General features: G+C 46.2%; 1 protein-coding gene and 1 long non-coding RNA gene across 3 annotated transcripts; both read left to right on the top strand.

Annotated features, from left to right (window-relative positions):
- The first annotated feature begins 2,017 nt into the window (after positions 1–2,017).
- On the top strand, positions 2,018–4,169 carry LOC308479486. The gene is made up of 3 exons (XR_013987707.1): positions 2,018–2,088; positions 3,284–3,350; positions 4,097–4,169. It is a non-coding gene; the product is annotated as an uncharacterized lncRNA (long non-coding RNA).
- A 1,108-nt stretch (positions 4,170–5,277) lies between these two features.
- LOC308480205 (uncharacterized protein) lies at positions 5,278–13,367 on the top strand. Of its 2 annotated transcripts, XM_081011652.1 has the most exons (8): positions 5,278–5,742; positions 6,618–6,674; positions 7,556–7,702; positions 7,813–7,880; positions 8,828–8,855; positions 10,024–10,108; positions 10,813–10,892; positions 12,826–13,367. In XM_081011652.1, exons 1-8 carry the CDS (start codon positions 5,659–5,661, stop codon positions 12,856–12,858), a joined length of 582 nt encoding a protein of 193 aa, XP_080867778.1. In that variant the 5' UTR covers positions 5,278–5,658; the 3' UTR covers positions 12,859–13,367. The 2 variants fall into 2 exon arrangements, with proteins under 2 accessions (XP_080867778.1, XP_080867779.1); XM_081011653.1 differs by lacking the exon at positions 6,618–6,674.
- Positions 13,368–15,320: the final 1,953 nt, after the last annotated feature.

Genomic DNA, 15,320 nt, shown 5'->3' with positions numbered 1-15,320 from the left:
GCTGCCACTCCTGTGCTGGGATATCGCACATCAAAACCTGGTACAAGTAAATATCCATCTGAGAGCATGGACCAGATTCTGGGGCAGGGAAAGGAGGGACACAGACATATTGGCACGAAACGGGAGTCCTCTCCAGGCATTTTGCTGAAGGGTTAGTCTGCAAACATTATGTCTCAAGGCAGCTTGAATCTGCACCCTGCTGAGGTTTTCCTGGGTATGGAATAGCCCTGCTAGTAAATCCTACCCAATTTCCCATGGGAAATGGAGGGCCATTGCAACCAGTTTAACCAGTGCCGGATTTACGTATAAGCTAAACAAGCTATAGCTTAGGGCCCCACTCTCTCGGGGGCTCCCCAAAAAATTAAAGGGGAAAAAACCTGGATGTACATTTCCAAAATCTAAGATAGAAAACAAATAAAATAAAACCTACCTACAGCAACAGTGTTTTGTGCTGTGTCGGTTCCTATAATGTAATGGGCCCCGCCTGCCAGCCTACTCCCTAAAAACAGTGACAATTTGTGGTTGGCAAAGGACAGCTGGACATATAAAGAGCCCCATTACCTTCAGTGGCTTAGGGTCTCATCAAACCTAAATCCTGTGGGAATGTTCAGGGATGCAGGAGAGGATATATTGTTTGATTATATCCTTTTCCAACTTGTGTTAACAAGTTCCACAATTTAGCAGAGTAACATTCCCCTTTTTAAACTCGCAGCGGATACGTTTGCTCAGGCTTGCTAAAGCCTCTATAATAACTGTTCTGGTATTTCCCCCTTATTCCCTCATAAAAGATAAGACACGACACAATCTTCTATAAAATTATAAAAAGGTTTACTCACACATCATTCTGTTCACAATAGGCTCCCAGAAGGCAAACTTAGCATACACCTGGAAACTATCTCATAAGGAGCCAGTCCCTCTGTCCTCTCTTGGCTGGAGGCCAAGAGAGCATCTTTGGCTAAGCAGATGTTGCTTCTTCGAAGCATGTAGTCAAAGAGAGAGAGAGAAGTCTGTCCTGCCCTGTGCTTTTGTCGTTACCTGCACAGGTGAGGCCACACCCACCTCTAGCCACATGCAGATGAGTCTGTCCCAGCCCAGAAGGAAACAGGAAGTTTACCTGCTGGCTGGACAAACATTCCTCCAAATGTGTAAACATGTTCACTCTAGGAATGTTGTACTTGACTGCTCTTGTGTTTCACATCCCACAAATCCGGCCCTGAGTTCAACCGTAATGACTGGATGCAGAAAGACTCCAACAGCTGAAACCCCTAAATACTTGCTAATACAGTGGTACCTCGGGTTACATACGCTTCAAGTTACAGACGCTTCAGGTTACAGACTCCACTAACCCAGAAATAGTACTTCGGGTTAAGAACTTTGCTTCAGGATGAGAACAGAAATTGTGCTTCGGCGGTGCGGCAGCAGCAGGAGGCCCCATTAGCTAAAGTGGTGCTTCAGGTTAAGAACAGTTTCAGGTTAAGAACGGACCTCCGGAACGAATTAAGTACTTAATGCGAGGCACCACTGTACTTGGTGCCACTGGGAATAATATCTGGAATAACAGAATTATATAACTGCAGAGTCCAAAACCACCTTATGCTTTTAAGCTGTAGTCCCAGGCCTGTCCTAAGAACTCACAAAAGGCAATTTGTCCCCCACCCATTTCTAGCATTTCATTGCATTTCACCCTCAGACTATGGTGCTTCCCCTTCTTCTGTGGTACTTGGCCCTTCATTTGATTTGCAGACAACTGCTCTATTACCATTTATTTTTATTTATGTACTGCTCTATCACCGCAGGTCTCAGGGCGGTTCACAAGATAAAATCACAATATAAAAGCACGAAATACACATTCAAAATAAAAACAAAAGCAATAACCCAATAACCCCCTCCCAACACATTTAAAAAAGGCATTGGATGTTAATCAGTCAAAGACCTGGTTAAAGAGGAACTCTTATCTTCTCCCAGCTTTTCTCATTTTTGCTACTGCCTTTATTTCCCTTCAGAACTGTCAAAGCATTGAAGGAAGGCGTCACACCAATGGTGAAAAAGTCCCTGGATAAAAATCTAGTTCCTGTTTTGGACGCAAACGTAGGTCTTACCTAGAGTATTCTTGGGTGGGGTTGTATTTGAAGTATGGGATGCGGGTGGCGCTGTGGTCTAAACCACTGAGCCTCTTGGGCTTGCCGATCAGAAGGTTGGTGGTTCAAATCCACAGAACGGGGAGAGCTCCTGTTGCTCTGCCCCAGTTTCTGCCAACCTAGCAGTTCGAAAGCATGCTAGTGCAAGTAGATAAATAGATACCACTGTGGCGGGAAGGTAAACGGCGTTTCTGCACGCTCTGGTTTCCGTCACGGTGTCCTGTTGCGCCAGAAGCAGTTTAGCCTTGCTGGCCACATGACCCGGAAAGCTGTCTGTGGACAAACGCTGGCTCCCTTGGCCTGAAAGCGAGACGAGCGCCGCAACCCCACAGTTGCCTTTGACTGGATTTAACCGTCCAGGGGTCCTTTCCCTGTATTTGAAGTATTGGCTCAGAAGATCCTCTGTTGGCGCAACTCCTTGTGGCACAAGGACTGGCACACATGTGGCACAAACAGAGATGAGGAAATCTGGCAGCTCTGGTGCGAAGGAGTCTCATTGTTGTAAGCCAGAAAATAGCGTATCTCCTGAGTTTACGCCAATAAAACTCAGAAACGTGAGGAGTTAGTAATCCAGCGTTGTTTACTGCAAAGCAATAGGTTGCAGTTGGATCGTGCCGCAAAACTGCAACCCTGCCCAGTGGTCCATAGTATTTCTAAAATTTCAAACAAAGCATTTCAATTTCCACCAATCATATACATCATTACGTCATTTCATGTTTAATACACATGCGCAATAAGCACTGGCAATTTCTGCCAGTGATTCCCACCATGTTCTGCTACATTGTGTTAGTGTGCATGTTGGAGACCTGTGTTACGTGTAGCCATTTGCACCATGTAGCAACTTACGTGTATCTTTGTTATTCACGTATTACTTTTATTTCTGCCCCAGTGGGTGGGCGGCGACTTGCAAAATCATCCGTTTCATAAAGTAGCAGGCTACCATAACTTCTCTACTAAAAGCACCCTCAAGGATTTACAGGGGTACACATTATCACATTTATTGTGGCCCTTTGGACCACTGCCACATTATGACTCATTAGCAGGCACTAATTGCCCTGCTAATTGCAAAGACCACCCAAGACACCCCAATGGCCTGCAGCTCCTATGACAGCAGCCTCTGTGGCTCTGTGGCTTTTGTCTTGCAGGCCTGTGACCTCTTGCTGTCGTCCCTTTCTGACTCCGATGGGTTCTTGCTGAGCCTCCAGAACCTCGGTGAGTCCCTTCCTTTTTTCTCCCTCTAGACTTTTTCTTCCAAAACAGAGAAGGGTCGAGTAGCTGTTCCTCGCCTCCACCTCCCAGGCCCCATGCTAGAAGATGCGGCGTTAGAAGGCTAATAAAATGAACCAGGAAGGAAGGGAAGTTGGTGACAAATGGATAGTTTGCATTTGGTTAAATGTCCAATCTGTAAAACTGAAAGTGATAAATAATTTGAAACGAAACAAAATAAACATGGGGATTCATGCTGGGGTGTTTTTCACAATGGGCATCTGCAAAAAAATCAGGGAAATCTGCCTCATGGTTGTTTGGTTGAAGAAAAACAAATGAAACATTATTTTTTTACCCTAATTTATCCACATTCCATTCCACTATTGTAGATTTTGGGAAAGCCATCACTGGAAAATGTATCAAAAGCGTGTGTGCTTTTATTTTTATTGTTTTAGTTTCTTATTCGTTGCATTTATATTCCTCCTTTTAATCCAAGGAGCACAAGCTGCCATGCATAGTTCTCTGCCTCCTCATTTAATCCCCGCAACAACCTGCAAGGTAGGACAGGTTCAGAGATGGTGACGGGCCCAAGGTCACCCAGTGAGCTTACGGCCAATGGAGATTTGAACCCGGGCCTCCCAGGTCTCCTCATGGCCAGGAGAGCTGTGTGCTCAAGGGAGACATCCTCCAGGAGTCCTGAAGCCACAACAATAAAGCCCTTTCTCCTTATCTCATTTTTGCCTTTTGTGCAGTTGACTTGTCACCTGCCGGGATCCAGTATTCTCTCCAGAGCTTCCAAATACAAGACGATGTTCTCATCCTCGACCTAGGTGTAAGTACCAAGCATTTGCCTACAGGGGATGGGATCCTGCTTGTTCAGAAAGAGATCAACGAGGGGACCTAGTAGCGCAAAGCACTGGCAACCGTTCATGGGATTTGTTAGATTTGTGTTAGCTATTACAGCCTTTCTCAACCTGTGGGTCCCAGATGTTGTTGAACTACAACTCCCATCACCCCTAGCTAGCAAGGCCAGAGCTCAGGGATGATGGGAGTTGTAGTCCAACAACATCTGGGGACCCACAGGTTGAGAACCACTGTATTACGTAATTAGAAGGAGGGACTGTATCAGTTCAGCACCAGATAGTAATCTTCTTTACGAGACCATAGATGTAAAGATTTGAGGCAATGTCCCAGGAGTCATTTGGTATCAGAACAATTGCTCAAGGAAGTTCATAGAATCGTAGAATCGTAGAGTTGGAAGGGACCCAAATGGAGCTTTGCAATCTAAGTATGTGGAACCTCAAAATCATCAGGCTTTGTCCTCCTCTGGTGGGGTGGCCTAACCTACAAATTATAGTGGTACCTTGAGTTACAAACATCTCAGGTTACAAACGCTTCAGGTTACAAACTCCACTAACCTGGAAGAGTTACCTCGAGTTGAGAACTTTGCCCCAGGATGAGAACGGAAATTGTGTGCCAGTAGTGCAGTGGCAGCAAGAGGCCCCATTATTGAAAGCATGCCTCTAGTTAAGAACAGTTTCAGTTTAAGAACGGACCTCCGGAATGAATTAAGTTCATAACTAGAGGTACCACTGTACATCCAATTCTGGCAGGAAAGGAAAGTTTCTCTTGAAGGAAATCAAAATTTAAAGAAGCCCTGTTCTAACCCCCCTGGGGGAACAATTTGGCAGGCTTAATCAACTCTGGACTGCCTCCCATGTTGGTGGATTTCATCCACTTCTGTGGAAATGGGGGGAATTATTTTTTGGTGCAAATCCTGAGGGCATACCCTTATGGTATGTCTGCCCTGGAGTCCACCATGTCTCACAGACACCTCCTCTTCACAGCTTTGTGAAGGTCTGTCATAATGCCAACATTCAAGGTCATGCATAGTGTCACAAACAAACATAGTACATCAACCACCTCCGAATATCAGTTTCTGGGGATTACAAGTGTGGTTGGCTCATCTCTTGATTTGGGGCTTAAAACAGGCATCTCATTGGCCAATGTGAGAAGAAGAGGTTAGGGGGCTAGGTGGGCCATTGGCCTGATCCAGCGAGCTCTTCCAGTTTTCTTATGTAAGCATGGTGGCTCTAGCTGGGGCATCAACAGCGCTATAAGTAACAGGGAAAGGGCCATTTGAAGACATTACTGGTGTTCAAGAGACACGTGAGAAACACACAACTCCTCCTGCGGCTGCTGCTTCCAGCTCTCTGCAGGAGAAGGAGAAGCAGACAGCAGAGCAGAAGACAGGATTGCTGACCTCTTGAAGTCTCTTCCCGCAATACAAGATGGAGCTGTTGCGGACGTTGCCATGACAAAAAACCAGCTGGAGCAGAACTTTAACCAGCTTTTATACCCCTTTGAGCCCTTCGTTGTGGACAAAGATCACAGAATGGTGAGTAGCGTTGTCTGTTATAGCTGCATCTGGTTCCTTCCACTGCCCTTGGCCCTGTAGGGCAGGCATGTCCAACTTCCATACGACAGCGATCTAAAAGGTAAAGGGACCCCTGACCATTAGGTCCAGTCATGGCTGACTCTGGGGTTGTGGTGCTCACCTCGCTTTACTGGCCAAGGGAGCCGGCGTACAGCTTCCAGGTCATGTGGCCAGCATGACTAAGCCACTTCTGGCGAACCAGAGCAGTGCACGGAAACACTGTTTACCTTCCTGCTGGAGTGGTACCTATTTATCTACTTGCACTTTGACGTGCTTTCAAACTGCTAGGTTGGCAGGAGCTGGGACCGAGCAACGGGAGCTCACCCCGTCGTGGGGATTTGAACCACCGACCTTCTGATCGGCAAGTCCTAGGCTCTGTGGTCTAACCCACAGCGCCACCCGCGTCCCTTAGACAGCGATCTACTTCCACTATAAATAAACTGGCAGTGTTCTTACCCATTGGATTGACCAGAGTTGTTGAACTTTTTTGGGAGGGAGGATGAGCAAAAATTGTTGACTGCAGACACCCCTGTTGTAGGGCAAACTCTGGGCCCATAGAAGACTTAAATACACTTTGCATCTTCTCCTCACTCAGAACTGCTTGAAATGGTTTTGAATTTCTTCTAACACTAATCCAACACATGGATGTTCTTGTTTTCAGAGGGGGTTTTAAATAGCAAGTTAGCTCATGAGATAATAAGGCCAAAGTGTGGCTCAGCCAAATGGAGATTATTTTTGTTGAGGGGAAGGACAGTCAGCAGAATGGGGAAGAATGAAAGTCCACTTCTCTGCTCTGACCTTCTCCATTGATTTCTCATTCCATGTACATCTCCCAGGGCTATTGCCTGTTGGAAAGTGTTTTGCCTGCGCTTCCAGGGGAAGTTTCTTATGATGTGAGTACATTTCATTAGTACGGCTCTGCTTTTAAACATGGTTTCTCCTTCTGAAATTTCTTTGTCTTTTTAAAAATGATTTTTAATGAAGCTTTCTCATATAAGAAGAAATGCATAGTAAGAAACCAAAACAGGCATAAGAAATCTTGTGAACTTAGTCTTGGGACTCCCTCTTGATGCTCCCACAAACAAATCAAAGCAACCAGGCAACATGAAGACAGGTAAGATGGAGAAACAGCAACCGGAAAGATCAAAGGAGGTAATTTATAAATTTTTGAGTTCAAGATCAATAGTGTTTAGGTATAATACCAGTCTGTAATGGACGATGAGGATCTTGGGGTGTGTGGGGACAACTGCTCACTGTTGTTACAAAACAGATTCAACAAATGGAAGTTGCCATGTCTGCATTAGGATATGCGAGAACATTACAAACAGGTAGCCCGAGAGCTGCTCTTCCAGTAAAGAGTGATTTAAATTTTCCCCATTCCTTATTAAACTTTTGTTCTTCCCGATTTCTGGTTCTTCTAGGAATTTTAGCCATTTCAGCATAATCCATCAATTTATAACTTATCTTAAAGACCACTGTAAACAGCTAAAATCGTTAGTAGGATTGGAATATCACTTGTAGTTTAATGGTGAATTTGGGTGCAATGGAGAGATAAAAAAGACCTGGATTATTATAAAAGATGCAGGAGGAAATGATTAACAGTCGGACCCACAAAAGGGAGGAGAGAAGTCCAATAGATTCCTTGGAATCTAGTTTTTAATGTTGTATGTTGGATATGTGGCTGTAAAATTTCAATCTGAAAAACCAAATAAATTAATTTCTAAAAAATGAATAAAGAGTGATTTATATTTCCATTTAAACTGTGTCTCTGCAGGAGCTGAACGACTACCTGGTGAACGTAACGGCTCGTGGGCCACCTAAATTCCATGGGGCCTATGGTAGTTTTTATGTGATCCATCCATTAAAGATGGAGGTGTTCAATACCAAGGAAATGGAGGTCGCCGTTTGGACTCTGACCGATGTGAGTTCCAGTCTGGGGAGTCTTCTGGAGGAGAACATTCTTGGTACATCAGCACCGTCTCCCTCCACTGAATGGACCTTCTCTTGTTTTCTCTCTCTCTTTCATGGCAGGCTTACTGTTTATCAGCTGATATTTTTATTACAGACAACAAGCTGAAGCTCTTGTTAACTCTAGACAGGTAACAAACACCCTGACGCCCTATTCAGCGTCATTGCCTCTTGACGTACATGATAGAACTTCTTGCTTGCATGTGCAGGATGATAAAAGCAAAAGGTTGCATGCCGGTAGATGCTACTGCTGCTGCTGTTTAATTTATATACCAATTAATTACCAGGATGGCTTCTATGTGATTTACAAGTATAAAAGCAACCAGAAAGCACACATAACTGAAGTACACACTACAACAATTCCATAAAAACAATAAAGCAAGCTAGTCAAAACAGTACAATATACTGCTTAACACCGTCGTTTCTAAGCAGTGTGCCGTAAGATTACTTCTTCTGAAATCTCAAATAAAATCAGTTAAGATAAAGACAGAAGCCCCAATTAAAATGGGGCGTTTTGCTCACGTGTGTCGAGTGGCAGAAGCCAAAGGTTACGAGTAGTTGGAGATGATGGTTTTCATCCTTAGATGGGAATAATAATGAAGTAATAATTCAAAGTTGTTAGAAAGGTGGAGAGCAAGGGGCACAGCACACAGCTCTCTTCTGCAGCAGAAGACTCTGGTCAGGGAGGAAGAGCCGACTCAGGAGGAAGAGCCGAGGGGCCCCACCGCCTCCCAGGATAGGCCACCCAAGGCACTCGCCTCACCATGCCTAGTGGTAGGAGCAGCTTTGCCCCATGTCCTACTCTCCTATATCAGGGGCAAACAGGATATAGGTCACATTTTGCAGGGCACAGGGCAGACTGGTGGGGTCAGATGGGCACTGGAAGATAGTTGTTGCTAAGAGTCCAAGCTCAGATTTTTTTTCTGGGATCTTCGGATGAAGGGTGGTATACAAATGTAATTAATTAATAGATATGGATTTTTGACCCTTGATGGGAAGCTTCAGAATCACGCACAATGCAGTTGACGGGAATCGTGTGCTAAGCCACTTCTAACAAGCATTTCCTTTTTCCTTGCAGTGGATTTCTGGACATGGAAGGCGATAACGTAAGCTCTTCCACCTATTCTAATACATTCTGTCGTATAGCAAGATCCATTTCTTTAGCCCTTTTTCGCTTGACCTTCCTCACAGTCCCTCTTCAGAGAATCACGGCAACGACCATGATTGTGCTTAAAAGCTTCTAAGTGTCTTGCCCAAGACACTCAGCCAACTCATGACCAAGCAGAGATTTGAACTCAGGACTTCAGAGGCTGACTTGTCTGCTCTTTCCACCTGCTGGCGCTGCTTCCGTTCAGTCTAAGGTTTTGTTCATGGGTGATGTCAGGATTTGCAGTGGCTGCCAGTTATGTTCTGGGCCCAGTGCCATGGCTGCTCCTGGCCTAGCTCAAAGGAATTGAAATATACTCGGAGTCGAGTGTGGATTTCATGCACTTTATTCAGCTCATTGTAGTGAGGAATGGAAGTTCCCCCGAAATGTCTGCTTTATATACATTATTTACACAATGGGCCCCACGTGACTGGCTAATTCTGGGATTCTCCTGTAGGCCAATCAGGTTGCGGATTCACTTCCACCTGGAGCTGGATTGGGTGGCTCCTGTGGATCAATCAGACTACTGCATTCTGGATCCTATTGTTCTAGGACCAATCAGACTGCTGCATTCTGGATCCTATTGTTCTAGGACCAATCAGACTGCTGCATTCTGGACCCTATTGTTCTAGGACCAATCAGACTGCTGCATTCTGAATCCTATTCTTCTAGGACCAATCAGACTGCTGCATTCTGATTCCTATTCTTCTAGGACCAATCTGCTGCGTTCTGGACCCTATTGTTCTAGGACCAATCAGACTACAGTATATTTACTTATTTGTTAAATTGTGTGTTTCTTTGTTAAATTTATATCCCTCCACTCCTCCCAAGGAGTCCAGAGCAGCAAACGCATCTGGGATAAAAACAGGTATGGCGTTGCAGGAGGGTTTTGCAGGAGGAGAAGGTGACGCTCTTCCCAAGGCACCACAACTGATTAATGGGAGGGAGGGAGGTGTCAAAAGGATTGTCTATCTCTGGAGCAAAGTGCCTTGAGATGGCTCCTCATGCTGACTCTGTTGAAGCCACATGGTTTATGGTGCAGTTGGACCTGGGCGTGAGATGGCTTGGAAGGAAACCTTCCTTTCCATGCGGCTTCCTTGCATTGCTGATCGCATCTCTTCTTCTAGAGGGCCCGGCTCCACGGAGGTGCATACGACGCTGTGGAAATGCTGGAGAAAGTGCTGAACCAAGAGAGTCCTTTTCCAATGTTGGGTAAGAGTTGTGGGGTAATGAGGTGACATTGACTCAGGTACAGGCGCAGCGTTGATCACCTTTGAGGTTTCCTTCCAAGCCATCGCTTCAGCCTTAAACCACAAAGCTTGCTTGTTGGGTAGCACCGATGGCTGAACTGATGCCTTCAGCTGAGCCTCAGTTCAGCCAGGCTCTCTGGAGAAGCACCCCTTTGTGGCTGTGTAGAAGCCCTAAGATATGCGGGTGGTGCTGTGGTCTAAACCACTGAGCCTAGGGCTTGCTGCTCGGAAGGTCGGCGGTTCGACTCCCCGCAATGGGGTGAGCTCCCGTTGCTCGGTCCCTGCTCCTGCCCACCTAGCAGTTCAAAAGCACATCAAAGTGCAAGTAGATAAATAGGTACCGCTCCGGTGGGAAGGTAAACGGCTTTTCCGTGCGCTGCTCTGGTTCGCCAGAAGCAGCTTAGTCATGCTGGCCACATGACCCAGAAGATGTCCGTGGACAAACGCCAGCTCCCTTGGCTTATAGAGCGAGATGAGCGCTGCAACCCCAGAGTCGTCTGCGACTGGACCTAGCAGTCAGGGGTACCTTTACTTTTACCTAGACGCCCTAATGTCAAGGAGAGAGGAACGTGGTACTACCCGCCACTCCTCAATCTGGCTTAGTGACATGAACCAGGATGCCTTCTGTTGACCCAAATTGGTGCATGTTGTGTTTCTTCTCTCCAGATTACCTGCAGCAGGAGCTCCCCTTGCCACTGGTTCCAGACATTGGCGAAGTGATGAAGATGGAAGATACGTCCTATGATGTGAGCCTTTGGCATTTAGTCCATGGTTCAGGATGCAGGCTTTGACTGATGCAGCCCTGGAGGGTCTTAAGAGGCAGGAATAGCCCTGGAGTGCTGCAGGGGACTTTCCACAAAGTCCCTGCCGCAGTTCAGCAGAGCAGGCACTCTATGTAGGAAGCTCTGATGGCAAGGCAAACAGGCGGCAAGAAATGAGTTGTTGCGCACATGTGCAGGGGGAACCCACAGCTAGGCCAACAGCACAATTCAAAGTTTTGGTGTTGACCTTTAAAGTCCTAAATGGCCTCGGCCCAGTATACCTGAAGGAGCATCTCCACCCCTATCGTTCTGCCCAGACACTGAGGTCCAGCTCCGAGGGCCTACTGGCAGTTCCCTCCCTGTGAGAAGCCAAGTTACAGGGAACCAGGCAGAGGGCCTTCTTGGTAGTAGTGCCTGCCCTGTGGAACGCCCTCCCTTGTCAAGGAGATAAACAACTACCTGACATTTAGAAGACATCTGAAGGCACCCCTGATCAGGGAAGTTTTTAATGTGTGACATTTTAATGTATTCTTAATCTTTGTTGGAAGCAGCCCAGAGTGGCTGGGGAAACTGTAAGCTGCCACCACAGCCATACAGTTCTGTTAGCAAGGCTTTGGGGAAGGGCATCGGTGGTGGTGACTTTCCTGTTTCACCTCAGATGGCGACGCAGGGCGGGCAGTCCCTGGGGAAGGTTTAGCTAGCAAGCCTGATAGAACTGCAACTCCTGGTTGCTGCTGAAACAGGACCTGGCCCCTTCTCCTATGGAGGTCTCCAGCCTCAGCTATCCAGGGTGCCTTTGCCTTGCCCCTGCAGAGGCCATTGCTTCAGGAGAATACCACCCCTGCACCCCAAATCTCCCCCTCTCCCTCATTTCAATAATAATAATAATAATAATAATTTATTATTTGTACCCCGCTCATCTGGCTGAGTTTCCTCAGCCACTCTGAGTGGCTTCCAACAAAGTATTAAAATACAGTGGTCCGTTAAACATTAAAAGCTTCCCTAAACAGGGCTGCCTTCAGATGTCTTCTAAAAGTCAGATAGCTGCTTATTTTCTTTGACATCTGGTGGGAGGGCGTTCCACAGGGCGGGTGCCACCACCGTGAAGGCCCTCTGCCTGGTTCCCTGTAACCTCACTTCTCGCAGTGAGGGAACCGCCAGAAGGCCCTCGGAACTGGACCTCAGTGTCTGGGCAGAACGATGGGGGTGGAGACGCTCCTTCAGGTATACTGGACCGAGATCTTGCTGGAAGTCATCTCCATGCAACCCTGCCCTGTGGGACTCTGCTGCCTGAGGCAGCTGCTTCCATCTGCCTCATGGGCAGCCCGGCCCTGAGCTTCACTGAGCTGAGTCACTTCATTTAAAGGAGTCCAGTCTGCTTTAACAGGCATCGACTCCAGTGGAGTCACAGAGACTGTGATTCCCCTAGGACAGGGGACTCTTCTCAGCCAGCAAGCCACAAACCCTTGTGTCTAACATTCTGGGAAGGGGGGTTGCACATACCATTGGTGATGGGTGAGGCCAGAACCAGGAGAAGGTCTAGGCATGGTTGTGACGCTTAACTTTATACAGTCGGCTAGTTTGCAGCCATGCAGAAGTCCAGACGTTTGGACATGCCTTCCCCCTCTAACCAGGCCAGTGAGAGGTATAGCCAGGATTCAAAGCACCCTTTAGCCCAGAGAAAAGCCTCAGGGAGGGCATGAAGCAGGGAAGGGAAGGCTGCGGAGGCAGCAGGGAAAAGGAGGGGATCTTAGCAGGGTCTTGTGGCTCCAGGAGTCAGGGGGCAGAGGGTGGGAGCCCTCTGGGAAGGGCTCAAAAAGCAGAGTTGGAGGAGAGAAAACTTTGGCATTGGGAGAAAACATCACACTCCAGGAGTCGGATGGGCACATTTTGAACTCTTCCTTTTCCTTTGCTATAGGAATTCCTCTTGGTTTCTATAATCACAAAGTAAAGATGTCCTCAGGAGTCCTGTTTGAAAACCAGGAAGCCAGTATCGTCTCTCACCACTTCCATTCCATTTGGGGCCATTTCCTTCAGCAGCACCAACCAGCAGCAGGAAATGGTGCTTCCTCCAAATTTGGAAAGCCTAGGATTTCTGTAGCGAAGGCCTCTCTTAGGGTTTAAATTGCTTACAAGGTCTGTGTTGTGGCAAGAGGCAATGGGCAGTGCAAGGTGGGAGCCACACACGGGGTCCTGAATGCTCTTCTTGATGAAGCAGCACCCATCGATTTGACTGGAGCTTCCTTGAAAGTGCTTTCAAGTGGTTAGTGCCCAATGGGGAGACAGTCGTATTTCCCAATGTATCAATCCCTCTTAATGGATGAAATGAGCATGGAGGTCTCCAGATCTCCTTCGATACTCCAACCACCACTTAGCAGGTGCTTGCCCGGTTTTATAAGAATTTAAGGTCTCAGATATATAAATTAAATGTTCATAAATTTACAAGGCAAACACATACATAAGTATAAATAAAAAAATTCCTTCCTGTAGCACCTTAAAGACCAACTAAGTTAGTTCTTGGTATAAGCTTTCGTGTGCATGCACACTTCTTCAGATACACTGAAACAGAAGTTACCAGATCCTTCTATATATTGAGAAGGTGGGGAGGGGTATTACTTAGAAGGGTGGTGGGAATCGGAGATTGGCAGATAGCTGAGATGAGCCTGTTGACGACTCTTAACGACTGTAATAGGTCTTACAGGAAAAGGCAAGGGGTGAGAAGGTGAGAAATGGCTTAGTCATGTATAATGAGATAAGAATCCGATGTCTCTGTTCAGACCAGGTTTCTCCATTGTTTTAAGTTTGGTAATGAGTTGTAATTCAGCAGCTTCTCTTTCCAGTCTACTTCTGAAATTCCTTTGTAGTAAAACAGCTACTTTGAGATCTTGTATAGAATGTCCTGGGAGATTGAAGTGTTCTCCTACTGGTTTCTCTGTTTTGTGATTCTTGATGTCAGATTTATGTCCGTTTATTCTTTGGCGTAAGGTTTGGCCTGTTTGTCCAATATAGAGAGCTGAAGGACACTGTTGGCATTTGATGGCATACACAATGTTAGACGATGAGCAATTAAATAGTCCCGAGATGGTATGTGTGATGTTGTTGGGGCCAGTAATGGTGTTGTCCGGGTGTATGTGGCAGCAAAGTTGGCATCTGGGTTTATTGCAGGTTCTGGTGCCAGTGTCCGTGTTAAGTCTGGTTGTAGTATTATTGTGGGTTAGGAGTTGTTTAAGATTGGGTGGCTGTCTGTAGGCAATGAAAGGTCTTCCTCCCAGAGCTTGAGAAAGAGAACTGTCATTGTCCAGGAGAGGTTGTAGATCTCTGATGATGCGTTGAACTGTTTTAACTTGGGAGCTGTATGTGATGACTAGTGGTGTTCTGTTATTTTCTTTTTTGGGTCTGTCTTGCAGCAAGTTCTCTCTGGGTATCAGTCTGGCTCTGCTGATCTGTTGTCTAACTTCATCTGCTGGGTATTTTAGTTCTGAGAAGGTTTGCTGTAGATCTCTTAGGTGAGAGTCTCTGTCTGTAGAATTGGAACAGATGCGGCTGTAACGTAGTGCCTGGCTATATACAATGGACTGTTTGGTATGTTTGGGATGGTAGCTAGAGGCATGTAGATATGTTTGTCGGTCAGTTGGTTTACGGTATAAGGTGGTGTCTATGCGTCCATCCTGTATTTTTATAGTAGTGTCCAAAAATGTATTTCTTGCATAGATTGATTCATTGTAAGGTTGATTGTGGGGTGAAAATCATTGAATTTCTGGTGAAAGGTGTCCAGGGTCTGTTGACCATGTGTCCAGATGATAAAAATATCGTCAATGTATCGTAGGTACAAGAGAGGTTTGAGTGGGTAGGAGTTTAGGAAACGTTGTTCTAAATCTGCCATGAAGATGTTGGCATACTGTGGGGCCATGCGGGTGCCCATTGCTGTGCCGCTGATCTGAAGGAACAGGTCATCACCGAATTTGAAGTTGTTGTGGGTAAGGACAAATTGGCAGAGTTTGGTGGCAAGGTCCGCTGTGGTTTTATCTGAAATGGTGTTCTTTATAGCTTGTAAACCATCGTTGTGTGGGATGTTGGTATACAGAGATTCCACATCCATAGTAGCTAGTATAGTATTGTTGGGAAGATTATTTAAAGATTGTATTTTCCTCAGAAAATCTGTGGTGTCACGTACATAGCTGGGAGCACTGATGGCATATGGTTTCAGAACAGAGTCCATATAACCGGAGACACCCACTGTAATAGTGCCAATACCTGAAATGATGGGGCGTCCTGGATTTCCTGGTTTGTGTATTTTAGGTAGAAGATAGAAAGTTCCTGGTCGAGGTTCTGTTGGTGTGTTGGTGAGGATCTGTTCTTGGATGTGTGGGGGTAGCTCCTTAACAATCTTGTTCAGTTCTTTCTTGTATTCTT

This window comes from Podarcis pityusensis (genome assembly GCF_964106645.2).
Source record: "Podarcis pityusensis genome assembly, chromosome: 6".
Taxonomy (NCBI): domain Eukaryota; kingdom Metazoa; phylum Chordata; class Lepidosauria; order Squamata; family Lacertidae; genus Podarcis; species Podarcis pityusensis.
This window is presented reverse-complemented; position numbering and strand designations above follow the sequence as displayed.

Excerpts from the sequence above, each read along its gene's own strand:
- LOC308480205 (XM_081011652.1), top strand. The coding sequence starts at position 5,659 with ATGACAAAAAACCAGCTGGAGCAGAACTTTAACCAGCTTTTATACCCC. Across the intron at positions 5,743-6,617 it reads TGGACAAAGATCACAGAATG|GGCTATTGCCTGTTGGAAAG; the intron begins GTGAGTAGCGTT and ends TACATCTCCCAG. Across the intron at positions 7,703-7,812 it reads CCGTTTGGACTCTGACCGAT|GCTTACTGTTTATCAGCTGA; the intron begins GTGAGTTCCAGT and ends CTTTCATGGCAG.